The sequence below is a fragment of the Prunus mume genome, linkage group LG5, assembly GCF_029339155.1.
Source record: "Prunus mume cultivar Tortuosa linkage group LG5, ASM2933915v1, whole genome shotgun sequence".
Classification (NCBI taxonomy): Eukaryota; Viridiplantae; Streptophyta; class Magnoliopsida; order Rosales; family Rosaceae; genus Prunus; species Prunus mume.
Window position 1 is genome coordinate 5,246,103 of NC_142702.1, and position 24,990 is coordinate 5,271,092.

At 37.3% G+C, this 24,990-nt stretch overlaps 2 protein-coding genes across 6 annotated transcripts; one reads left to right on the forward strand and one right to left on the reverse strand.

Moving 5' to 3' along the window:
- Window positions 1-522: 522 nt before the first annotated feature.
- Window positions 523-7,753, forward strand: LOC103344176 (SNF2 domain-containing protein / helicase domain-containing protein / F-box family protein). 4 transcript variants are annotated; one of them, XM_089053251.1, is made up of 9 exons: window positions 527-1,362; window positions 2,171-4,783; window positions 4,875-5,088; window positions 5,173-5,460; window positions 5,554-5,613; window positions 5,723-5,853; window positions 6,114-6,228; window positions 6,300-6,445; window positions 7,393-7,753. In XM_089053251.1, the coding sequence occupies exons 1-8, from the start codon at window positions 818-820 to the stop codon at window positions 6,441-6,443; spliced, it is 4,110 nt and encodes a 1,369-aa protein (XP_088909377.1). In that variant the 5' UTR covers window positions 527-817; the 3' UTR covers window positions 6,444-6,445; window positions 7,393-7,753. The 4 variants fall into 4 exon arrangements, 3 of the variants coding, with proteins under 3 accessions (XP_088909377.1, XP_088909378.1, XP_088909379.1); XM_089053252.1 differs by lacking the exon at window positions 7,393-7,753 and adding an exon at window positions 6,569-7,155; XM_089053253.1 differs by having other exon boundaries at window positions 1,226-1,362; window positions 2,072-4,783.
- Window positions 7,754-9,492: 1,739 nt separating this feature from the next.
- On the reverse strand, window positions 9,493-18,696 carry LOC103344187 (PH, RCC1 and FYVE domains-containing protein 1-like). Of its 2 annotated transcripts, XM_089053109.1 has the most exons (9): window positions 18,094-18,696; window positions 17,440-17,526; window positions 15,661-15,750; window positions 14,541-14,620; window positions 14,104-14,295; window positions 11,943-14,021; window positions 11,269-11,415; window positions 10,482-10,858; window positions 9,493-9,918 (listed from the first exon to the last, which is right to left on the reverse strand). In XM_089053109.1, the coding sequence occupies exons 4-9, from the start codon at window positions 14,565-14,567 to the stop codon at window positions 9,786-9,788; spliced, it is 2,955 nt and encodes a 984-aa protein (XP_088909235.1). In that variant the 5' UTR covers window positions 14,568-14,620; window positions 15,661-15,750; window positions 17,440-17,526; window positions 18,094-18,696; the 3' UTR covers window positions 9,493-9,785. The 2 variants fall into 2 exon arrangements, with proteins under 2 accessions (XP_088909235.1, XP_088909234.1); XM_089053108.1 differs by lacking the exons at window positions 14,541-14,620; window positions 15,661-15,750; window positions 17,440-17,526; window positions 18,094-18,696 and having other exon boundaries at window positions 14,104-14,294.
- Between the last annotated feature and the right edge of the window lie 6,294 nt (window positions 18,697-24,990).

The following is a 24,990-nucleotide window of genomic DNA, read 5'->3' on the forward strand; positions in this document are numbered from 1 at the left end:
GCTACTTTCCCTTATAGATTTCTCTTACATCAATTTTTAATAATAAGTGATTTTCTCATAGTTTACCAAATGGGTTGGGCTTCCCAAATTTTTTTTAAAATCACTTATCACTCAAATTAAGCATCTTCAAACTGGCACTTAGACATCTTTTAGGCTTTGCTAAAACAATAAAATTTAAAACTTCGGGTATATTTTTTTTATTATCCATAATACTAGAGACATTAATTTATGAGAAAAATGTTACTTCATGTAGTTTCCTTATTGGATTTTGTACCTTGATCCATTTGATTTTAATTATCGTATTTTGCCATATATAATTTAATATCCATCAAAATTTGGGGACAAGTCCAAATTTCCATCTAAAATACTCAACACAAGAGAGACATGCTTATTCCATTACAAAAATTGGATAAAAATGTAGACATAGCCTTAAAATCATAGAGACCAAAGTGGAAAATCCGACAAACTACAATTGGATATTAATTAATTAAGAAGAGAGTATGTTCCCAAATCTTCCCTAAATTGGACTTGCTTTTACAAATCTCCCAAATGTGGCGATAAACAAAGCCCTTACCCGGAAAGCAGACCCCACCAGTTACAGCAGTCTCCTCTCCTCATCAGGACCAAAACAAGCCTCCTCATCATCATCCCATCCCATGTTTCCCTGTTCAATTCAATTCAATATTCGTTATTCAAACACACTGATTTATCAACCAATGTACCTTCGCACGCACTCCCAACCCTAACCAATTGCATGCACTAATTTTCTTATTTAAATTCTTCTCAATCTCTGTAAATCCATCCCTGTGTCAATTCCATGGAGGAGCAGGAGGATACGGCGTCGTTCTCCGACCACAAGCTCAGCGGTTTCCTCTGTGCCGTTCTCACTGTTACTTCCCCGGACCACCCTGATCTCCGCCAAATCTTACCTTTCGGCACCCGCTTCCAATTCTCCCAAATCGGCGTGAGTTTCACGTCAAGAAACGACGTCGTCCTATCTCCCATAGACGAGAACCCCAACGCCGATGATTCGACGAATAATGATTCGGAGCAATGCGAGGCTTCCTCTTCTTCGGAGTTGGGGAAGAAGAGGAAGGCCCCGGAGGTCTCGAAGAAGATAGGAATGCGGAAGAGGAGTATAGGGCTGGTGAATGGGAGCATAAGCGTGGTGCACCAGCTTCACTCTTTGGTTATGAACAAGTGCTTGATGATAGATGCTCGATTGGTTCGGGTTGAGGCCGGTGCCAATGGAGAAGTCAGGGCTGTTTTGCTGGTTGATGTCTATCTCCCAATTGCATTATTGTCTGGTTGGCAGTTCCCGAGGTCCGGCTCCGTCGCCGGTGCTCTGTTCCGACATTTGAGGTGACATGCAAGACGGCACTCTTTCGTTTTTCTTAATATTTATGTGTATATGCGTTTATATGTCTATATCTGTGTATATCAATTAGATGTTGATTAGCTAATTTGGAAATGTTGAATGTTAGGGGAGAAATAAACTTTGACATGTTAGACTCTCCTCACTTAGACACTTAGACAGCCATCCTGATTTACATTCCGGCAAGAAACATTACCGTATATTTATATATGGAATTAGACATTTGTACTTGATAAAACAACATGGATTAATTAGAGTTCCTCATTTACATTCCGGCAAGAAACATTACCATATATATTTATATATGGAATTAGATTTGTATACTTAAGAAAACAACATGGATTAATGAAAGTTCCTCACCAATGAGGTGTCAGTATCACATTGGCGTGAGTTGGTTAAACAACTTAAGTTATCGTTGATGGTAATCATTGGTTTACACCCCAGAAATAGGATGTCCCTGCCATTCACCCGTGTCTACGTTTGTCTTTTCTAATATTAATATGCCGGTACAGAGCACTGGTTGGCATGTGTACAATTTAGGTTTTGATTGGCCAGCTTAAGAGAGATGTTATGAATCCTAGTTATTCTTGTCTGTTGCATTATCTCCTTGACACAATTTCACTTGCCTTAACTAAGAAAATGGTTGTTGCAGTTTTCAATTTGTTTTCTTTTTATTATTTATATGTTTTACTGCAGTTGGTTTATTCAGATTCAGTGAAGGGTCCTTTACCCAACAATTGAAAACCTCTATATCGTTCTTGTCACCCTAACAAGTTCAACAACATCACTTTGCAGTTCTGATTGGGGAGAGAGAAGCGCAATGCTCATCAATGGAGATTATCTCGAAAATACTGTAGGAACAAATAGAAGCATATGGAATCTTTCAGATTGCCATGTTTTTGGTTGCAAGCTGCATCATAATTTCTCTGATTCTTCGAAGAAAAAGCTATTTGAGCTTCATGAAATTTTTAAGAGCTTACCTAGTGTTGCAACGACTGGCAAACCTAATTCTTCTAGAATACAGTCATGTGATGACTCTTGTAGATCTGGTATTTCGGAGATATCTGATGACATTTTACTTGGTATTCTTGCTGTGCTTAGCCCAATTGACCTTGTTAGGGTGTCTGCAACCTGCCGCCATCTGAGACTGCTGGCTGTCTCAATCATGCCATGCATGAAACTTAAACTGTTTCCTCATCAGCAAGCAGCAGTTGAGTGGATGCTACAACGTGAGAGAAATGCTGACGTCTTGCCACATCCGTTGTACATGGCTTTCTCAACTGAAGATGGATTTTCTTTCTACATAAACACCATATCTGGGGAAATAATCACTGGGGTGGCTCCCACTGTCAATGATTTTCACGGGGGAATGTTCTGTGATGAGCCTGGATTAGGCAAGACTATAACTGCTCTTTCCCTTATTCTGAAGACACAAGGAACACTGTCAAATCCACCAGATGGGGTACTTGTTAACTGGTGTATGCATAATGGAGACCAGAGATGTGGTTATTATGAGCTTAATGGGGTTCATGCCACTGATAGGAACATGCTCTTGGAAAAGAGGGACATGGTTCAGAATGCTCAAAATATTCTTGGGTATTCCAAATACTACCGATCGAAAAGAGCTAAGGTACTTCTTGATGAGCAAATTCCAGGATTCAATAATTCATGTCCTGGACCTTCTGGTAAAGGAATAGAAACAGCAGCAGGTGCATACTCTGATCCAGCAATGTGTGTAGTTCGATGCACCCAAAACTTGAGTCGCATCAGTAAAAATCTTTTTCCTGCATTTGACGTAGCATCTAGCAAATCCAGAAAAAGAAAAGCGGGGAAAAACTCTAGTAGAATGAATCATGTTTCTGATGGTCCAGGACATGTCACTCAGAAAAAGCGAGCTGGTATGCCACATGGACTTTCAAACAGTCACAAGAGGCTTGGGAAGGTTAATGGAGATAATTATGATTATAACGACACCTGGGTTCAGTGTGATGCTTGCTGCAAGTGGCGGAAGCTTCCAGAAAGTAGTAGTTCTGATGCTAGTGCAGCATGGTTTTGTAGCATGAATGCCGATCCTTTCTACCAGAGTTGTAGTGTTCCTGAAGAATCCTGGGATAATTGCCGGCCAATAACATATTTACTGGGATTTTACACAAAGGAGACATCTGGAGGAGAGGAACAAAACGTTTCTTTCTTCATCAGTGTACTTAAAGAGCATTATGCCTTGATAAACTCCATAACAAAGAAATCCCTAAATTGGTTGGCTAAACTTCCTTCTGACAAGCTCTCAGCAATGGAGACAATTGGTTTGCGAAGTCCTTTCATAAGCACCTGTGTAACGCCTGGTGAGGATGCCTATGGGTTTCAAAAAATATTTCAAGCATTTGGTCTCAAAAGAAGAGTAGAAAAGGGTGTTAATAGGTGGTATTACCCACGAAATCTTCACAATATGAGTTTCGACGTTGCTGCTCTCAGAATCGCTCTTTGTGCACCATTGGATTCAGTTAGGCTGTATCTTTCAAGAGCAACCCTAATTGTTGTTCCAACCAACTTAGTTGATCATTGGAAAACCCAAATCCAGAAGCATGTAAGGCCTGGTCAGCTACGGGTTTATTTTTGGAATGACCATAGGAAGCCTTCTGCACACAGTCTAGCTTGGGACTACGATGTTGTCATAACCACATTCAATCGTTTAAGTGCAGAGTGGGGCCCTCGTAAGAAAAGTGCATTGATGCAAGTGCATTGGCTTAGAGTCATGTTAGATGAGGGGCATACCCTTGGCTCAAGTCTTAGCTTGACAAACAAAATGCAGATGGCAGTTTCGTTGATGGCTTCAAACCGTTGGATATTGACTGGAACTCCAACTCCTAATACACCCAACAGTCAGCTGTCGCATCTTCAACCATTGCTTAAGTTCCTTCATGAGGAAGCTTATGGGAAGAATCATAAGTCTTGGGAAGCTGGGATTCTTAGGCCTTTTGAAGCAAAAATGGAAGAAGGACGATCTCGTTTGTTGCATTTACTGCATAGGTGCATGATTAGTGCAAGAAAGGTAGATTTGCAGACTATTCCACCCTGCATCAAGAAAGTTACTTATCTTGATTTTACAGAGGAGCATGCAAGAAGTTACAACGAATTGGTAGTTACAGTGCGGCGCAATATATTAATGGCTGACTGGAATGATCCTTCTCATGTTGAGAGTCTTTTGAATCCAAAACAGTGGAAATTTCGAAGTACAACTATTGGAAATGTCAGACTATCTTGCTGTGTGGCTGGGCATATAAAAGTAACAGATGCTGGTGAAGATATTCAAGAAACTATGGATATTCTAGCTGAAGATGGTCTAGATCCCACGTCTGAGGAGTATGCTTTTATAAAATATAATCTCCTTTATGGTGGCAACTGTATAAGGTAATATTAGTTGTTGTCACTCCTGCCACAAAATCATAGATTTGCCAGAAAATTTTGATTACTGATTATTGATTGCATATTATGTTATTAGATGCAAGGAATGGTGTCGGTTACCTGTCATTACACCATGTAGGCATCTTTTGTGCCTCGATTGTGTTGGTTTGGACAGTGAAAGGTGTACATATCCTGGCTGTGGTCACTTATATGAGATGGAAACTCCGGATGCACTAACTCGGCCAGAAAATCCCAATCCTAAGTGGCCTGTTCCCAAAGATCTTATTGAGTTACAACCCTCATATAAACAGGCAAGACAAGTTTAACTATTTTCATTTTGCTTTTTGTTTTTTTTGGGACGAACTTTACCGATGTTTGCCTTTTGCTTTATGCAGGATAACTGGGATCCTGATTGGCAGTCAACATCTAGCAGTAAAGTCACCTATGTTGTACAGAAATTGAAAGCACTGCAGGAAGCTAATAGCAATGTTGATTGCCCTCCGGATGACAACAATAATGCCATGCGCACTGACAATTTAGTTTGTCTGTCTGAGATGAGCAATTCAAAAGGACTGAGGCAAGTTCATGACTTTAAAAGGACCACCAAGACTCATGAAACAAATTTGGAAAAAGTTTTGGTATTTTCTCAATTTCTTGAGCATATACATGTTATTGAACAGCAGGTGACTATTGTATACCATACCCTGTTATGGATTTGTGTTGTTATGTGTGTTTGTATAAGTAATGGGATTTCAACTTCATTCTTTTTTTGTCAGTTGACCATTGCTGGTATTAAATATGCTGGGATGTATAGTCCAATGCATTCTAGCAACAAGGTACATGTTTTTTCCTCTTCTATTATATATTTTGTTTATTGTCATATGCTCTTAGGTAATTCAAATTCTTATTTTTTGGTGTAAAACTAATTTACTTTCATTGGTTCAGATGAAGTCACTGGCGATGTTCCAGCATGATACTAGTTGCACGGTTCTTTTGATGGATGGAAGTGCTGCACTGGGTCTCGATCTGAGCTTTGTAACACATGTATTTTTAATGGAACCAATATGGGACAGAAGGTTATCATTCTCAAATTCCTAATATCATGTTTCTTTTTTTTTTCTAAAAAAAAATATCACATGCCCATTTCACAAAAATAAATAAATAACAACTCTTCTACTTGGAAAAGAACTTTCACTTTCTGTTCTAACCTGTCTATTTCACAGATCAAAGCTATTTATTTGATTCACTACATAGTTACTTTAATAGTTTATAAATACCGTAGTCAAAATGTTTCCCACATGACATTAATTTGTTCTGTTGGTTGAAACTTCTTTAGCATGGAGGAACAAGTTGTTAGTCGTGCTCATCGGATGGGTGCTACTCGTCCAATACACGTGGAAACTCTTGCAATGCGCGGTACAATTGAAGAGCAAATGCTGGAGTTCTTACAGGTAAACTCTAGCAATGGTTTCAGTTTGTAGTGTTTAACTTGTGAGCTATATACTTACTTATGTTGCTTCAGGATGCTGATGAGTGCAGAAGATTTTTAAAGGAGGAGGTTGGAAAATCTGACCCTAAAGGGGCACGAACTCGCCGTTCATTACATGATTTTGCTGAGAGCAATTATCTGTCTCAAATTAGCTTTGTGCGGACAAATCCTATGTAAAGGTTTGTGCATGATGTTTTATGGCATATCATTGTGCTAGATCTCTGTGTGATACCTTGAATTAGCATAAAATACACATGCTGGCTTCGGGACAGCAATCGTGGTTGACATTTGTGTTTTGTGAGGATAGTTTTATTGTTGGAAGTTTTCCCTCCCTCCCCCGTCTGTTGGATATGGAAAAATCTAGAATATAACTTTATGCGGTCAAATTTGGTAAACTCGAGGCATACATGCTTCTTGATGAGCAAAGAGTGGACTCCAGTATTGCACTGATCTTGCAAGTCCCGGCTCCACCCCTCTGTCTTCGTTTAAAAAAAGTAATTGTGATCTTATTGTTGACTGTACTATGTAGGGGTTTTTATCTACTCTAGATACTCAACAGTGAGGTCACAGTTAAGTAATTCTAATCACAAGGTGGTCACTATATGGAGGTGTGCGGCCTTAGCTCTTATATGGACTGTTTGGTTGGAAATGAATAGATCTTTGATGCCAAGGAGAAAGTGGAAGCACCTTGGGATAGGATAAGTTTTTTGTTTCTCCCTGGGCATTTTGTTCAAACATTTTGGAGATATTCCGTTTTAGTATAGTTTCTCTTGATTGGGGAGTTTTGACTTGAATGTAATTTGTCATTTTATTGGAAAGTTATTTGTTGCTATGAGAAAACGATTTACAGAAGAATTAACTTGGTGTGAAATATTGTTCTTTCAGCTTGCATCAATCTTTCCTTTTCTTGTTTTCTTTTATTTATTTATTTATTTATTTTAGTGTGGCCATGTACAACATAGGATAATCAAATGGGTGATTTTTTTATATGGAGAATGAAATAATTGCTAACCTGTGGTTATTTGAGACATTTACCAGAAGTTCTTCAATGTAGCATGTTTATTTAGTTTCTATCGATATATTTTACGGTTCAGTTTGCTCATTTATTCTTTTTTTCCCTGTCCAGGAATTTGACCGTCATGTAACATAGTCGTCAAGAACATTTGACAACTTTTGCATGACAACTTTTGATAACCTGCCATTTTTGCTGATATCTTGCAGATGCCATTTTCCGTCAAGAAGGCCCACAATTGAATCAAATGCAGATCTTAGGACTCATTTATGGTGATTGGTGTTTGACCAACAAAGCCAACTTTGCTTCAGCTTTGTTTTTGGGAGCATCCGATAGTAATTTTTTAATTGGGAATTGTATCATAGTAGTATGGCTTCTACAAGTGCTCAGGTCTAAGTTAACGTAAGGCCGGAAAAGAAAATGCTTGTAATGTTTATTGCCGATTAAATTTATTGTTTCACTCCATGATCCTAAATCGTTCCAAGGCTTTCTGCGTGTGGGTAATTTGGAGGGCCGAAGCCCAAACAAAATCCTCAAAATATTAACCGTCCGGGAGGAATTTTAGTGGGGGTTGAGTGAGGGTTCAAACCAACCACTCAATCATTAAAAAAGTTCAAGTCTAATATTTTATCTCATTGGATGGTGGGATTGAATCCTTTTCACAACTCCTCCATTGTAGCATTTCTGTTAACGTTCCCACAAAAGATAGAAGATCCACAAGAACATGGCAACCCGGTAAATTCTTACTTACAGATTGACTTGACCGGTTATAAAATGAACAGAAAGAATAGTTTTCAAAATCTTATATATATAATTAAGGACTAATGACATTTTTGTCCCTGGAGGTTTAGGGTTAGTATCGAAATGGGCCTTAATGTTTTAATTTTATCAATTTCATACCTGACATTTCAAAATATGACCAATTTACACCGAATGTTACATTGACCTTCAGGTCAGACGTTGAATGATGATGTGGCAGTCGTGGAACCCAGCACAAAACCTATTTCTCTCTCTTCCCCACATCTTTCTCTTCCCATTCGACACAGTCATTGTGCAAAAAGTGACTGTTCGTCTTCCTGGTGACACAACACCGCCATTCGGCCACCTTCGACTACGAGACTGGTCGGAAAAGACCGGCTACTTCCATCGACCATGTCTAGGCCAATGCTCGACCTCCCCAATTCCTCACAACTCCAAAACGAGCTCGGAAAGGGAGAATGAGGGTTTTGCCTTTCGATGCCTATTCCGACGGCTATTGACTTAATCCCCTCTACGTGTTCTTGTTGTTGGTATATGTAGTTTGGATCAATTTCATGATTTGAGAGTTGGATCAATTTCGGTCAGTTTTTGGCTGGGGTTCGAGAACAAAACTTGCTCCCCTAGTTAGTCTACTTGTGTTGATATAAGAGGTGCCCAGAAGGCGGAGTTGTGTAGCCAGGAAGACGAACAGTCATTGTTTGAAGGGGGGAAAGAGAGACGCGGGGAAGAGAGAGAAATAGGTTTTGTGGTGGGTCCCACGAATGTCACGTCAACATTTAACGTCAGACCTGACGATCAAATGTAATGTAAATTGGTTATATTTTAAATGTATGTAAATTGATGAAATCAAACATCGGGCCCATTTCGATACTAATCTAAACCTCTAGGGACTAAAATGTCATTAGACCTATAAATAAATAAATCAAACTTGGATAATAAATAGAAACAAAAGGAGAAACCTTTTAACATTTTTGTATTACAATCTCTTACCTATACGAACTTGAGACCTCTAGAATACAAGTCAAGATCTTTTTCCATTCGGCTAGGCCCGTTGATAAGACTTTCTTTTTTTAATTTATATATATCATGCCACTGATAATTCTAGTTGTAAAACTGAATTTAAGCGCCAGGACGTTTTACCCTCTTAAATAAAAAAAAGGCAGTGCTTAACAACGACATCCTCTTGTTTTGCAGATCATATTATATTTTGTTGCCTTTTCGTTTCTTATTCTTTGGTAGCCTAAATACGTAGGTTTCATGCATAGAGGGATCAAACTGAGTCAGTTTCAAGAATGAGGAAATAGGCATCAGAAATCTGACCCAAGGAAAAGTAGGGGATCAGAAAATCACCTTGTAATTCATGGTAACCAGCAAAAGATAAGTTTCTGAAACTTTTGTATTTGATTTTTTTTTTTTCTTTTTGAGCTGTTTATGTAAATAGTTCTTCAGTAAGGATTTACAAGGAAAGCTACTTTGAATTTAACTCGAGTACTTACAAAGAATATACATGGCCTACCTACTCTTATCACTTCCCTCCCCAAAAGAAGAAAATAAAAAAAGAAAAGAAAAAGGCATAGGTGAGTTGACAATACATTCAAGGGCCAAAGAATAAGAAGGGTAACGACAAAATTCAAGGGAAGAGAGGAAAAAAATACCATATTGCCTCCTTAAAATGAAAAACTAAAGGTGCAATGTGCTAACCATTCTCTCTCCCCATGCCCTTCCACTTTTATCTTCACATTACAAGCTCAATGAGCTAACCCTTCTCTCCCCATGGGAATACCCGGTTTTTCAACCACCGGAACATTGTACTGCTGATATACTCTACCCCTATTTGCCGCCCACCACTGTTCTGCTTGTTTCTCACTGAACCGCTTTCGACTGACAGAATTCAGGCACTTAAAATTTAGTCATTGTCAATTAAATACATGGCAAAAAAAAATTTAAATACAAATACAATTTGATAGAATAGGCAAAAAGTATAGTTAACACAGATGTCATCTTCCGTTACTAAGAAAATACATAGGCCTTTAAGCAAAAGACATACAGGAACCCATGAAGAAGAGTTACTAGCAGCAAGATGAAAAGAAATAAAAGATAAAGGTTAACACAGAGATGTGATTAAATACACACCAACTTTTAGACTTAAAGGTTATACTCTTCGATAAGGTGAAACTTCATATTTATGAATGTCAAAATGAAAACCTAATAGCATGAGCAGGCCCTGAAATTTACCATGTATGCAATACATAAGTTGTGGAATGTCATTAGTTCCATTAGCCCTCGACTAGATTAGAAAGCTCCTAATTTGTGGTATGCATATGCGTACAATGACAACATTAAGTCCCACTTTGGGAAACAGACACAAATTTATTTCAGAACAGATTTAGGAGAATCTATCGTTAAAAAGTGGCTGCACGACATAATCACAAAAGGAGACATACCTGAAGCGGACACGCTTGAGATCTTTGACTCCTCCAGGCAAGGAAACAAGGGTAATATATACACCAGGCTCATCTTGCTCAACCCATTCAACCCCATGTGTTGCTTCAGTTTTTGTTCCCCTGTTCTTATGCCTAGCTGTTGCTTCTGAATGTGTCACTTCAGTGTGATTTGAAGTGTGGTTATTGTAGGACTTTGGCAAGTCAGAAATCGTCAAGCTGTTTGATACAACTGAATATGGTTCATGGAAAGTCAATGGACTGCTTGTTTTCTCAATGGCTGCAGTAGAAACTTCATGAGTGGGACTGGGAGAGTCTAATGGACGAGTATCAATGTTTCTTGCTGTTCCAATCGGTAACCTTTCAGCCATTTCCTTTAACTAACATAAATAAACAAGGCATTAATTCAGATTGTTGAGACAATGATATTTCAGCTACATGGTTAAGTGGCTATAGCATTGTCAAAAAGAATGTCATACTATCCTGGAACTCAAAAGGCTTAGTGAAATAAAGGGTAATATGAAACGTCCTACACATGATAGGGACTGCACTGCGCTTCTGAAAAGGGATAAAGTTGCAGTTTTCTTAACTACATAATAATTTTGACTTCTGTTTGCACCTTGTCCTAGATTTTTTGGATAAGACGCATCACTGATAAAACTTAGATTTTAGCACATCCTAATAGAATTGCCATATTATTGGTTATAAACTATAAATAAGGCAGATGAGTTTAAAACACTACACATCCTTCCTTATGCAAAAACACAATAAACATGAGCATGAAACCTACTTGGGCTGTGAGCGACTTAATTACTTCCTTCGCTGCTTTACATTTTGTAGTCTCTTCCCCTGCTACTGTGAGAGCCTCCTTCAACTGTTGGGTAGTTCGTTCCATCTCAATATCTTGAAGTTGAGCTTTACGAGTAAGATCTTCAACCTACATAATGAGATTGATTAGTTGAAAAGCACGAAGTTAGACTCATCCATGTAATTTTGCGTAGTGAAGGCAAAGGAAACACAATAAAAAGCACAGATGGTGTGGAAATTGTAAACTTGCATAGACTCCGTTCTACCAGAAATATGAACTCTAGAAACCTAATCTCCATGGTAAGTTAGCATGAAAGAAACAACTGTAAGAAAACAAGAAAAGATAGTTGAGATACTTTGTTGCTTTTCATAGCCCAAAAACTTGTTATATAACTATAAGCATCACTAGTACTACAACCTTTTTTCTTTTTTTTAACAGACCCACTACAATTAGTAATAAAGACAGTTAGTTATCACCTCAGGAGTTGCAAACAACATTAAATTGTTACTTAAACCGCTGGACAAGTTATCCTCTGGACAAAGTGAATTTATTATTCTCCTTTTTACCAACATGGATAGCTATATACTGAACAGCAGAAGCAACTTTCCACACAAATTGACATTAAATAAAAAACAAACAAAAAACAATCAATATACCTGAGCTCTTAATTTAAGAACTTCTTCACTCAGACTGTCATTTGTCCTTTTAGCATCATCCACAACTTTTGGCAAAGTAAGCCCTGAAAGAGCTGGGGTTGGGGTTGTTGCACGAGGTGGACTAGATCGTCTTGATGTTGGTGATGTTGCTCGGGATGCAATTCTGGATCCAGGAAGCGAAGCTGAGAAAAACTTTTTGGATGATCCAAACATTGGGTTGAAAGATTTAGTCGTATTGACTGCACGGCGCTCAGAAACTCCATTTGGAATGGGAGTAACGCAATTGCTGCTAAAATCCAGTTTCTTGTTTCTTTTGGAAGATCCACTTTCCATTTCCTTAACATTGTTTTCAATTAGTTCATTGAATCCCTGATTCATACTTCCTCTTCTACTAAAAGCAGGTCCAGATGAAGAGTTGGTTTCGGTTGCCTTCCTAAGTTTGCTAAAACAGTTGTCACAGACACGATAAGGTTTGTTTGGGTTTGGTGCCATGGAAGCCTTGAGACACTTTTTGCTGCTGCATGAATGGCATAACACAAGTCCACAATTATAACAATTGTGTCTTTTTCTTTTAAAATTAAATGGAAGGCGACAGCCAGAACACATCGATTGATCAATACCGGAGACCCATTTATGCAGACAGATAGCTGCTGTAAAGTTAGTGCCACAAACAATACTCTTGACTTGTTTGTCTTTCAAAGCTTCAACTAATGTTGGTGAAAATTTATCTTCTGTATCCCCAAGACCTAATCGACCATTTGCACCCTTTCCCCAAGTGTAAACTTCAGTTCTTGAAGTTAAAACTGCAACATGATAAGCACCACAAGCAATTTCTTCAACAAAACTCTTCATTAGCTTTCCCTCAACACGGCATGGAAGTTTCCCATCAGCTTGAAGGACCCCTAGTTGACCAAAAACAGGGCTTCCCATTGTGTAAACATGGCCCGTAGTTGTAAGTGCAACAGTCAGACTTTGTCCGCAAGCAACTTTACAGAAGTTGGGTTCAACCAAAGCAGCAACACAAGTGGGCACAAGTCTTGCTTCCTTATCACCATGTCCAAGTCGACCTTTATCTCCATCTCCCCATGTAAAAAGCTTTCCAGAAGAACAGTTGCTGGAACTTGATGACCCCATCATAACTTCAATCACTGCTGCAGTGTGCCAAACACCACAAGCTACTCGCACAGTGCGGAGACCCTTAAGGGACTCAACCTCCCTGGGTACCGGAATACTCTTTCGATCCCCATGACCTAGAACACCAAAAGTTCCATCTCCAAAAGTAAACAATTGGCCAGCAGAGGTCACAACAGCTGTGTGCCATGGTCCACAAGAAACCGATGAGACATGAATCCCCTCTAAAGGTCCATTTAGCTTTCTCGGGACCCATTGACTTGATTGAAACCCACGGCCAAGGAGCGAGAAATTGCAAGTACTGCCACCCCATGTGTACATGTCACCGGAAAGTGTTACAGCACAAGAGTGGTATTCCCCACATGCTAAAAATTCAACATTGATATTTTTAAGAGCATCTATGAGCTTCGGATGCGAAACATCAGCATCCACACCATGTCCAAGTCTGCCTCCTAACTCTTCGCCCCAAGAAAATACCTCTCCTTGCTTGGTTACGAAAGCAGCATGTCGTCCACCACAAGCTATACTTTGAACATCAAGTACTACAGCAGATTCCAAGACTTTAGGCACAGAAGAGTCCATCTTACAACTAGAAGAACTTCCAACTCTATGTGATCCTCCACCCAGAAAGCAATCACCAATGCCTTCCCCCCAAATGAAAACATCCCCTAAAGCATCACCATCATCATGACCAGAGCCTTGACTTGATGAGCTAACAGCACTTGATAAACTTACTCTAAAAGCATCCACACCTGCACCCTTTATTCGTCCATTCATTCCATCTGAACCTCCTGATGACAGAGACTGGACCGAGCCACATGCAGCGTCTGAAGGAAATGGAATTTTGGGAGGCAGGGCATATAACATGACATCTGATAAAGCCTTCTCCAAACCAACTTTTGGAGGGCTTTCAAATGTAGCTTGAAGATGAAAAGGTTCCACACCATCCTGCATCAGTTATAAGAAGACTATTTACTTGTATATTACAGTTTTACACATGGAATTAACAAGAGAGGCAAAAATAGAACACCTTCTGCGAACTATCACCACTACAAAATGGAGAGCTCAAAGGAGAACTTCTTTGGGTATGTGATCTTGGACTATTTGCTTCAGATGTAACTCCACTTCTTGATTCTGCTCTCCCCTTCTGATGAAGGCCACGTGATATTAACGCTTTTAGACCAGTAAACCAAACTTCAGCTTCATCTTTATCCTTGCATATCTGGCGTAAGCAATAAGTAAATGAAAGTTATGGAAGAGCGTAGAGGGTGTGGTAGACACCGAAGTTATACATAGAAAAGTTAAACGTACAGAAAGAAATATATTGACAAGAGAAATGAAAGTCGTGAAAGCAAAACATAATTTATCATATAACAGTTTAATATAAAGAGGAAGACTACTTGAGCATAGAAAATAGAATATCCAAGAATCAAATACAGCAGAAATCATCAACGAGAAGATGCTTACCAAATCTAAAGACCTATCATTATACATAAGAGAAAATGACTGATATTCCTTTTCAGGTCGGGATACCTCTGAAAGGTTTGCTGCAGTGATATCAAATAAAAGAACATTCTGTTAAGTCATAGCTGAGAATAAATGAGAAAGCGAATCAAACAAGTATTACAGCATTAAAAATCCTTATCAATAGGAGACCCAACATCGTCCGGAGGAATATGGTTTCAGAAAGATATAAAGATAAGTCTCCAGGAAAAAAAAATATACAAAACCCATAAATTCTGACCGCACACAGTTGGAAACATCTAATTTACGAGTTACAGATTAGTCATGCAAGTACAAGGTCTAAGCTTAGAACCAGGTTAAAACACCAGCCTACCCCCACCATCCAAGTCACGGTGTAAGGTCCCTTTTCTTTCTTTTCCTGAACTGTATAACTACTCAAACCACAGCCTACCATGCAACCATATATGATAGTCCAGACACGCATAGGCAAACACATACAATATACCATATCAGAGACTATAACCACTCCAGATGATGATTATGGTTCTCTAACAAATAAGATACACAGGTTTCCAGCATGAGTCTTCCATAGTAGATGTACTGATTCCAAGCAACAAAATTCAAAGAAGTAAATGCTTCATATTCAATTATAAAATTTCAAACAAGCAACATTGATCAAAGAAATATGCCCAAAAACTTGATGAACCTTTCCTCTTTCGTCTAGCCAGAATAGATTCAGTAATTGAAATGTTCTGTTATGGCATATAATTCTTGGACTTTTCTTCACTTCTTTGAGGCCTTCAGATGATTAGCAATAAGGCAATTATACCCTGTAGGTTTTTTCTACAACTTTTTTTAACCTAGGTGTAATTTAGTGCTGAAATCATATGAATGGAAGATTGAAGCCTAATAGTTTTCATACCGCATTTAGTTATGCTATAGCCATGCTACTAACTTGGTCAATGTTTAGAATAAGCTAGACAATGCAAATGAAATCAAAAGATACAAACCTAAAAGCATCAGATGTGAAGTTATCATATTCTTCTTGTCATCTATAATTGGCATATTTATTGCAGTATTCAGCATTAAGGAGACGTAGGAGATCTCAACACGAAGAACTTACTGTTCGCTGACCAGGTATAATTCTGGAGACGTGGCTTAGTTTAACATATTTCTCCTCTTTCCCTGAGTACCATATTAGAGAAGATTCATCCTGAAAGAAGTAACACGGAAGAACATTCAAAACCTTAGTAAAAAAAAAAAAAAGAAGGAAATTCACTACAAGATTTCTTTGCTCGCTAAATCACAAGAAACTGCGATAAATGACTCATACAAAATCTGATTATCAGATCCCTTAAAGCTTAAGAAAGTGATCATAAAAAGTATAAGAATTTTATAAGGCCATGTAGTTCCGAACAAAAGAGCTTCAGATAAATAATTACTGCAACATCAAGATTGCTAGATATGGGCATGTGCAAGCATCCATCCAACATTATTTAGGACCGAGGACCGCAAAACATCAAGACCAACATTATTTAGTTCAGAATAAAAGCCCTTGTTATGTCATTAACTTCATGCTTTTTTTCTTTTACTTTCAATGTCATATAAGTAGCACATAAAAAGGTTTGCATGGTTTTCAAGTGCCTAATTTAGCATGGGGATCATATTTGAAGAAGCAAACTCAATGAAGGTTTCAAACTCTAACCCTCCGTTTGGACGAAGGAATTGAAAATTACATAGAATTCTAAAATGAAGTAATTTAGATTTGCATCATTTCAATTTCTGGCAATTGAAGATTTCAGTGTTTGGATTTATGTATGTTGAATTTTCTAAATGGAACTATGAAAATTGTGAAATGACACCTATTTTTGTGGAAATTAAACTCGGGAATTTGATGCCCCAATTTCCACGAATTTTTCCACTCGTCGTTTAATAAATTCCACGCTTAAGTTACCAAACAAGGGAATTGTCAATTTCTCCTTTCAAATTCCCGACTTTTAGCTAAATTCCGAGTATTTTCCCTCATCCAAACGGAGGGCAATGTTAGTAAAACCATAATGCACTAGAGACCAATGTCTCTATAAAGCTGATTACTTCCACAGAAAGTAATTTGAGGAAGGGTACTAATGAATCTTGTAGTCATTCCTTCTCCACTACACTACTGTATCAATTTTTCCTTTAAAATGAAAAAATTTGTTGGGGTGTTTCATTAAAAATTGGTTCCACCTATTCTTCTATTTGCTATCCTCTTCTGAGAAACACTTGCTGACATTTCCAGTGATGAAAAGCTTGTCAGAGTATGAAATAACTCATTCCACAAAGCAAGTTTTTAGCCAACCCAATATAGATACACGTAAAAAATAGAAAAGAGCACCAGTTTGTTATGTATCTGTATCTTCTCAAATTACTGCAAATATTGCAGGAAAATCAAAGGCACTGCCTAATGAGTGCAGAGATAGCAGATATTTCCCTTCACCTAATGTGATATGCTCCTTGCAGCATACCATATATATATATAAAATAAAAAAAATTCTTGCTAGACTATGAATGAGGACTGTTGGTGCAGTAGAATTGTATCTGAAAGTGCGGCCCTAATTCACAGTCTAGTAGCATAACATGCCAAAAATGTGACAAGAGACGATTCCTCTATATATAATTCTTATACATTTTAAAGCCATCAAATATTTCACTGCGGATCCCTTTGACATACCTTTAGTTGTAACATAAACTAAGCAAAGCAAGAAATAATTAATAAATATGCACTAATCAACTTGAATGCAAGAGCAGCTACTCATAAGAACTCAAATTTACATTTGAAAGTCCAGCATAGAGAACGATAAGCAATAAAGAAAAATATGCAAGCAAAAACATTAAGAAAATACTTTAGTCTTCAAAGACATACATTGGACAGCCTGAAAGGACAAAATTTGGGTTTTCCTCTGCGTCCATACTTGAGTAACTGTGCACCTTTTTTCAGAGCAGTGATGGCCTGCTTTGAAATGAACAGAGAACATGAATTAGAACAAAATACAAATGTTCTCCAAACTGGTAACTGTATGGAAAACTACAATACTAATAGCACCATAGAGCAAGAAGAATCAGTGGGGTACACTGTTTACACATCTTCTAAGTTCATTAAATATTAAAAAAAACAAACATGTGCGGCACATCATAATAGGAAATAATCCATGTAATATGGCAATGTAGACACGAAGGTTGAGCTATCTCCTAAGTGAATGCACAACTCCTTCAATATTCTGTAAGACGATCCAACAATAAATGCCACATGAGATTATGTTGATGAACAACACGTAATCCAGTGGCTGCATGCATTGCATCTCTCATCAACTATAAGACCTTGCAAAATTTATACAAAAATAACAACAAAAAAACTATAAATATGAATTATGTTAACAATTCACAAAATGATCATTAATGAAGCTTCTCATTCACTCATTAACTAACGCTTCCAACTTCAAACGGGCAAAGCGTCAAGAAAATAAATTAAAACAAATAAACAATAAATAAAAAAATTCCATAGTGAATGAAAAATCACCAAGTCAATGTCCCTTTCGAGTGGGCCCGCCTTTGCCTGATCCGCAGTCATCCTCTCCATGCGCAACATCAACGAATCAATCTCCCTTTCCCTTCCGAAACCCTAACTTCCATTGCACCCAATACGCCTCCCATTGCCTCCTTCGACAGCTCCCCTCCTCTCTCTCTCTCCCTCTCGTAGAGAGACTCAATCACAGCCGTTGATTAAACTGCTTCACGGAGATCAATCACTGATCCAATTGAAGTTCATTTCCGAATAGACGCTCCATTTTCTAAGGCTACGCAGCTCAAAATCGAGCTCAAAGAGGAGGAACTAACGATAACAATGGCGGCTTAATAGGACTGAGTTTATATCCCTAAACGACGAGCCAATGTGGCCAAAACGGCTGTAGGAATTTGGCGATTTCCAAGATTCTCGGCTCGTTTACTTCGAGGCTCTGTGTTTGTATGGGAGAGAAATTTGGGCTCCGTAGAAAAGGAAAGATAGCCAAAAAGCGGGGGAAAATAGTGAGTTAGAGAGAGAGAGAGTGTGTATCTGAGTGAGTGATGGTGTCGAAAGTGATTGATTGATCCGGTGGGAGACTGAGACTCTGGCGTTGGCTACTCTTTTTTCCTTTTTCTTTTTTCCTTTTTTTTTGTGTTTTCATTTTCTAGCTGTGAAGTCAACTACTGACTATTGTGGTCAATGACCCATTCACAAATTGCCACGACCGCATGAAACAAGGCGGAACATTACGCTTTTTTATTTTGTTTTATTCTGTTTTATTTTATTTTTTTTTGAAAATTCACTATTATACTCAATATATGGGTTCAAATTATTTTAAAAACCCAATATAAAATTTAGAAATACACCCAAAGTCCATTTACAATTTAACTTCTTATAAATTACAAAATTACCATCAATTTCTTAAAACAAACTCAACCCCAAAACCTCATAAAAAATACTCAAAACACTAAATAAGGTATCAAAGTAATTTAATAATCAAAATTAAATTCAATAGGGTCAGCTGTCATTTTTTGAGTTTTTTTGATTTATTTATAGAAATTAAATGGTGTAGAGTTTATCTATATTATTAGTCCTAAGAATGGATATATGACTAAATATCTCCTTTTTTTTCCTCCTCCAACATAGAGTGACAAAAATGCATCTTACCCACTAATAAATTAAAAACAATAACTTTTTTTTAGAAGAGAAATTTGTTGAAATAGCATCTTCACTTTTAGGCATATGCGCAATTATTAATTGAATTTACGGCTCATTGATCACTGCATTCATTTGATAAGCTCTGCTACTGGATTTTCCAAAGCATGTCTTCTCTTTCGATGAGTTTATCTTCAATGTCATCAATTTGTTGGCCCAAACAATCTCAGCAAATGTGGATGCTTTGTGGGTTGGGTAACCAAATCAAGTTGGCTCGACCACCAACCACCAAACAGTGAAGAGCAAATTTGGTCGTTGAACCGCCGCACTAGAAAACCGCAATGATGATGAATGAACGGTTTGGTTTTAGTTTCTCATGGAGATAACAACGAGCAAGATTGAGAGAGGGAGGTAGCAAGTAGCTAGGCGTCGAGGATCCAGATACACCTAGATCTTTTCAAACTGTGAACGGCACCAAGCTGGCCGGTTCGACCCATGTCATTGTTCATTCAGTCTACAATGAAGAGAGTGAGACCGAAGGCATATATGGATCGGAAGAAGAAGAGGAATAAGTGAATGCAGATGAGATCGTATGGGACGATCCCATCGTTAGCATCTCTTCACCATGTATGAAATGTTGTCTCCATTTACCCTTTATATTTTTGTGAGAACTTTTCATACTCTATATTAATTATTTATTAATATGCTATTTAATATTTATTGTGAAGACTTATATGTTATTAAATCTTAAGTCTAGTATGAGATATTTTCTTTAGTTGAAAGATGGCACCATTCTTGTTTTCCACGTGTAAAGACTTGGAATTGATTTTTATCAAATCATCATTGCCATGCCACCTTGCATGCTAGTAACAAGTGGTGTTGAGATATCATTGGTCAAAGGGGGATGAGTCACATTATTTCCTTACTTTTCTATCTTATCTTATTATATATATATATATATATTATTTGGTTGCATCTGTAGCCTCTCATATAAGTATAATCATTCCTTACTTCAATCATTCATTCCAATTCTTTAGAATAGATTTCTACCATGAAGTAATGTTTGAGAGAGAGAGAGAGAGAGAGAGAGAGAGAGAGAGAGAGAGAGAGAAGAAAAAAAGAAACAAGATGAAGAACGTGTGTTTTTGTCTTGCAATATTTCATACTTATCATGGTGAGTGGGTTATGTAATGTGTCCTAAAAGTTCTTATTTTGTGATAAATGTGAAAATCATGGATTTATTCGATTTGCAAATCTCTCTCTCTATTTTCAAGTCAAGCATGTCTAATTTGTGCAATATTTCATACAATATATATATTATTTGGAGTTTTTGTGAAGTACATATTATTCATGGAATATGAGAACTTCAGTGACTGGTATCCGATTGATAAATGTACCAGACGGGGACATAGGGCAGTGAGGCCAATAGGGGTCACGTGCTGGGTACAATTTGTGAAGGATAACCAAGATATGAAGTAATAATGTGATATGATTTGGATTGTGTATCTCTTTATTATATTTTCTAGAGTGTGTAAAATGACATTGTTTGACTGGCATATTACATAATCTACTCACTGAGCGGTGGTTTGCTCATCCCTCACCTATTTTGTTTTTCAGATCAATTAGTGGGCAAGATAAAGACGAAACCAGAGAAGTTGGATTAGTTTAGAGTGATAAAATTTTATTTATATCTTGTACACTTGTAAGATTATTATTGTTTTATATATATAAAGGAAATGTATTTTAATCATTTTTTCAGTTTTTTTATTTTATTTCATTTAATTCACGCACCCTGATTCGAGAATATTCTTTATTCTCGGATCGGGTTGTGACAATATTGATGACTTTTGTTTGCTTATTATCTGGCTTCTTTAGGTAAGAAAAAGCACCTAGTAAAACAGGCGGATCTTGAAAGGAATGTAGCCGAACAAGCAGTTGCTAAGTCAAGGATGAGGGAAACGATGACCGAGGTTCAGTTATCTTCACCTTTACCTCCTTCATTTGACACAATGGTATCATCTTTACACCTAGATATTTTTATGACTTTGAACCACATTTTCCCAATATGAGTCCTTTATACTTTTGTGTAGGTTGCATGTGTCAATAGCTAATCCTTCATCTAGTGTGCGGCGGTACCTTTGACAGTGATGGCTCTTTCCGCTATAGAAATGACTGCAACTTCTCTTGTTATGACTTTGCCTAACACCTTCCCACATTCATCTCTCGTTAGTTCAATCATGATGATGACTTCGACCCCACTCAACACCGTATCAGTTTTTGTTCTCTTGCCTAGTCATACGTCATTATTAGCCCATTTCCTGATTGGTTCTAGCCTATCTCCTCTTACGAAGATTTCCAAAGCATGAGAGTGTATTTGTAAAAACATAATTTGTTTTGCACAAAACCACAATCACTCTACAACACTGCAATCTCTTAAAGCCAATTTAATCAGGGGCGATCTTACAGCAAGTGCAAGGTAGGCAGCCGCCTACTCAATTTTTTTCCCAACAAAAAAAAAAAAACCTATATGTAATCATACCTTTTCCTACCCAGCCTATGTGATTATGTGAAACATACAAAGCCCATGCCTACCCAAACACATAAAAAAAAAAAAAATTAAAAGCAACCCACAAATCAAAGCCGAGCCCACTCAAACTATTATAATTTTTTTTTTAAAAGAAAAAAAAATAAAAAAAGGAAAACAAGCGAAGAAATATAAGCAACAAGACTTTTTGGTTTTTTTTTATAAAAATTATAGAAAAGATGGTATTTCAGTAAACCAAAAGGAACAATACATGGTAAGAACTAGCATGTTAAATGTGGCCTCGTTAAAACCTTCTCAGAGAAAACAAAACCTCATGGTAGGAAAGAGTACCACATATGCTATTGACTAAACATAAGAGTCAAACAACTTATATAAAACAAACAAACCTAGAACCCAACCTCAAAACCCTTAAAATAACATCTCATTATTACGTATGTACTGTCAAAGAAGTCTTCCTATGATCTAGAAAAAGCATCATAGTTCTTCGTACATAGTCAAAAATGTACTTTGAGTATCAGAATAGATCCAGCTACTATAGGTATCAAAATAGATCCAGCCAATCACCCAACTGCAAAACCATTGAAACACATCCCATCACTACGCATATACTGTCAAAGAAAGTCTCCTATGAATATGATCTAAAGAAAGCATCATAATTCTTCGTACAGAGACGTATTATGAGCATCATAACATATCCAGCCAAACACCAACCGCCACCTCCAATTTTCTTAATCTAGAACCCCAATTAACAAGTAAGGGAGACCAAGATTGGCCTCTTAGCCTGAAGTAATTTCCAAAGAAAGATCTTCATAGTAGGAACGTTCATCGGTTGCCAAGCCCACGAACGTTAAATAGGATAATTATTAGGGAGACCTTGGAGACCTCTCGAGGCTAGTCTCCTCCGCCTTGTCAACAAAATCCTTGATACAAAAACTACGCTTACCAGAAAAATCCATGCCACTAACAATCAGATGTCCAATACTAGTTTCTGCACACTTCTGATTTCCGCAGGCTGCATACTTGTCACCCCTCTTGAGCAGAAGAGGCGGTGGCCACCTCTATAACATTAAGATGGAGACCCCTCACTAGTGATTGGCTCTTTGGTAACCCAGAAAGGAAGGTGACGCAGCCACCCCACAGAGAACAAAAGAACAAAAAAACGTTGTACCCAATACACCGAGAAGAACTCAAAAAGACAATCAGAGATGACTGAGAGAGATGACGTAGAAAATCAGTAAAGAAAACTGGAGAAACCCTAATCCTAGCCGTCAAGGCTCTCCTCCCGTGAACGAGAAAGCGACCCACCAGCCAGCCCTTTTGGTTGCTCATAGGCATAGCCAACAGTCCTCACCTCCTCTTGGCAGCTTTAGCAGTAACTTCTATCTTTGGGCTGACAATAACCTCTCTCGTGGCAACATATTCTCCTATATAGCAGAAAAACTTATATGGAATGGGGATAACACTGATTTGCTATCCCCAGCCAATCACATAATGTCACGTAGAAAAGTTATCACGCATGTCATACTGTGATTGGTCGAGGATAGCAAAATAGTTATATCCCCATTTCATTTAAGTGTTTCTCCCTATCTAGGCAACAAGTATTCTTCTCATGCTCTCCTCTTTAATTATCTTCTCATGTTGGATTTTTCCTAAAATAAATATGTGCATCTTAATTTTAATTTTAATTTGAAATGAGTATTCTAGGGTTTAATTAGGAATGAATTATAATTTGGAGATTTTATTGAAATTAATAAGGTCTTTGATTTTAGGAATTTTGTTGAGATGTTTGATTTGTTGTTAGTATGTTAATGTTTGATTAAATGCATTAATGCTATTATGAGAATTTGTTTGATTTTTTGTTGGGATGTTTGATTAAATATGTTATCTTTTATTATGTCGGATCACAATCGAAACTCTAAGAAAACAAAAATTTGTTATCTTTTTTTGTTTTTTGGGTCTGAATTTGTTATCTTTTTTTTAAAAAAGAAAAAAAAATATTTAAATAAAAAAAATGATCATGACTTTCCCACTGTTAAGCCTCAAGTTGAAAAAGTTGAGGTCCAAAGAGTTGATAATGGTCAAGATTTTTTTAGTTAAACTTTTATTTATGTATATTTGAAGGTAATGATCATTACGTTCCCTGCCTAGATCCACCACTAATTTCATGTGTCATTGGTTGATCATTACGCACCCACATTCCATGTTGCCAAGTTCATGCATCCCTCATGTTTCAATTTGATAGCCACCGTACGGCAAAACTCAATTAACTCTCTGTCAAAACCATGATTACCTCTACCGATCTCCATTAGCCTCACTCAATTATTCCTTGATTATTGTTATAGTATTTTCCTTTTCTAGAATATATATTTGCATAAACTTGGTGCTTTGCACTTTATGAAGCACCACACACACATTATTTTACAGCCTCTTAATTAACACAAGGATGGTGGTGGCAAGGGTGGTGACGACAGTCGTTGCTTCTTTTCTAAAATCACAATGTGGTGAAATTTGAAAATAACCCTCAACTCCCAATTATTATTATTATTTATTTCCATGCTGAATTTAACAATTTTCTTGTTTTACAACCAATGTTGTTTACAAAATTTTGAGTTTTGCCTAGTAGCAATATTTATATTTTTTAATATAACCCATATTTAGGATGGGGGATTTGGATATAAAACCTCATGGGTGTAGGGGTAAATGTTCTTAATCACTTAAACTACAAACTTCTTATGCCGAGTATTAATTTTCTCCATTCCAACACTTAAAAAACAAAAATACAAACGATGATCTAAACTACAAGAAGTTAAATCTTTGTTTTCAATATGAGCTTCTATGACTAGGTTACCTAATTTATTTAATACCATGAACGTATCAACGGTCATCATGTAATTGTTCACACCTTCCCAAAGTCAATTTCAAATACTTCTTAGCTTCTCCAACAAGAAAATAAAAATAAAAATTTAGCTTCCTTTTACAAAATCTGCCCATTTATAAAAGTCATAACCAGCGAATATTTTTATTTCTTACATAATTGACTGGCAAGACACCAACCAAATTTAATGAATATTTTTCTCTCCGTTAATTTACGATTAGATCTAAATTTGAAGATTTCTGAACATGGCTCTTTTTCTGTCTTTGAGGAAATCTAAATCCCTATGGAGCCTGTATAATCAAGCTTGAAATATAGGAAGGAAAAAAGAGAACAAATA

Bases quoted from the DNA above. Each gene is read 5' to 3' on its own strand.
- LOC103344187 (XM_089053109.1), bottom strand. From the start codon at position 14,567: ATGTATAATGATAGGTCTTTAGATTTG. The intron at 14,022-14,103 runs GTGTTCTATTTT...TAACTGATGCAG, and splicing joins GTGGTGATAGTTCGCAGAAG to GATGGTGTGGAACCTTTTCA. The intron at 11,416-11,942 runs GTATATTGATTG...CTCATTATGTAG, and splicing joins TTCTTAAATTAAGAGCTCAG to GTTGAAGATCTTACTCGTAA.
- LOC103344176 (XM_089053251.1), top strand. From the start codon at position 818: ATGGAGGAGCAGGAGGATACGGCGTCGTTCTCCGACCACAAGCTCAGC. The intron at 5,461-5,553 runs GTGACTATTGTA...TTTTTTTGTCAG, and splicing joins TACATGTTATTGAACAGCAG to TTGACCATTGCTGGTATTAA. The intron at 6,229-6,299 runs GTAAACTCTAGC...ATGTTGCTTCAG, and splicing joins AAATGCTGGAGTTCTTACAG to GATGCTGATGAGTGCAGAAG.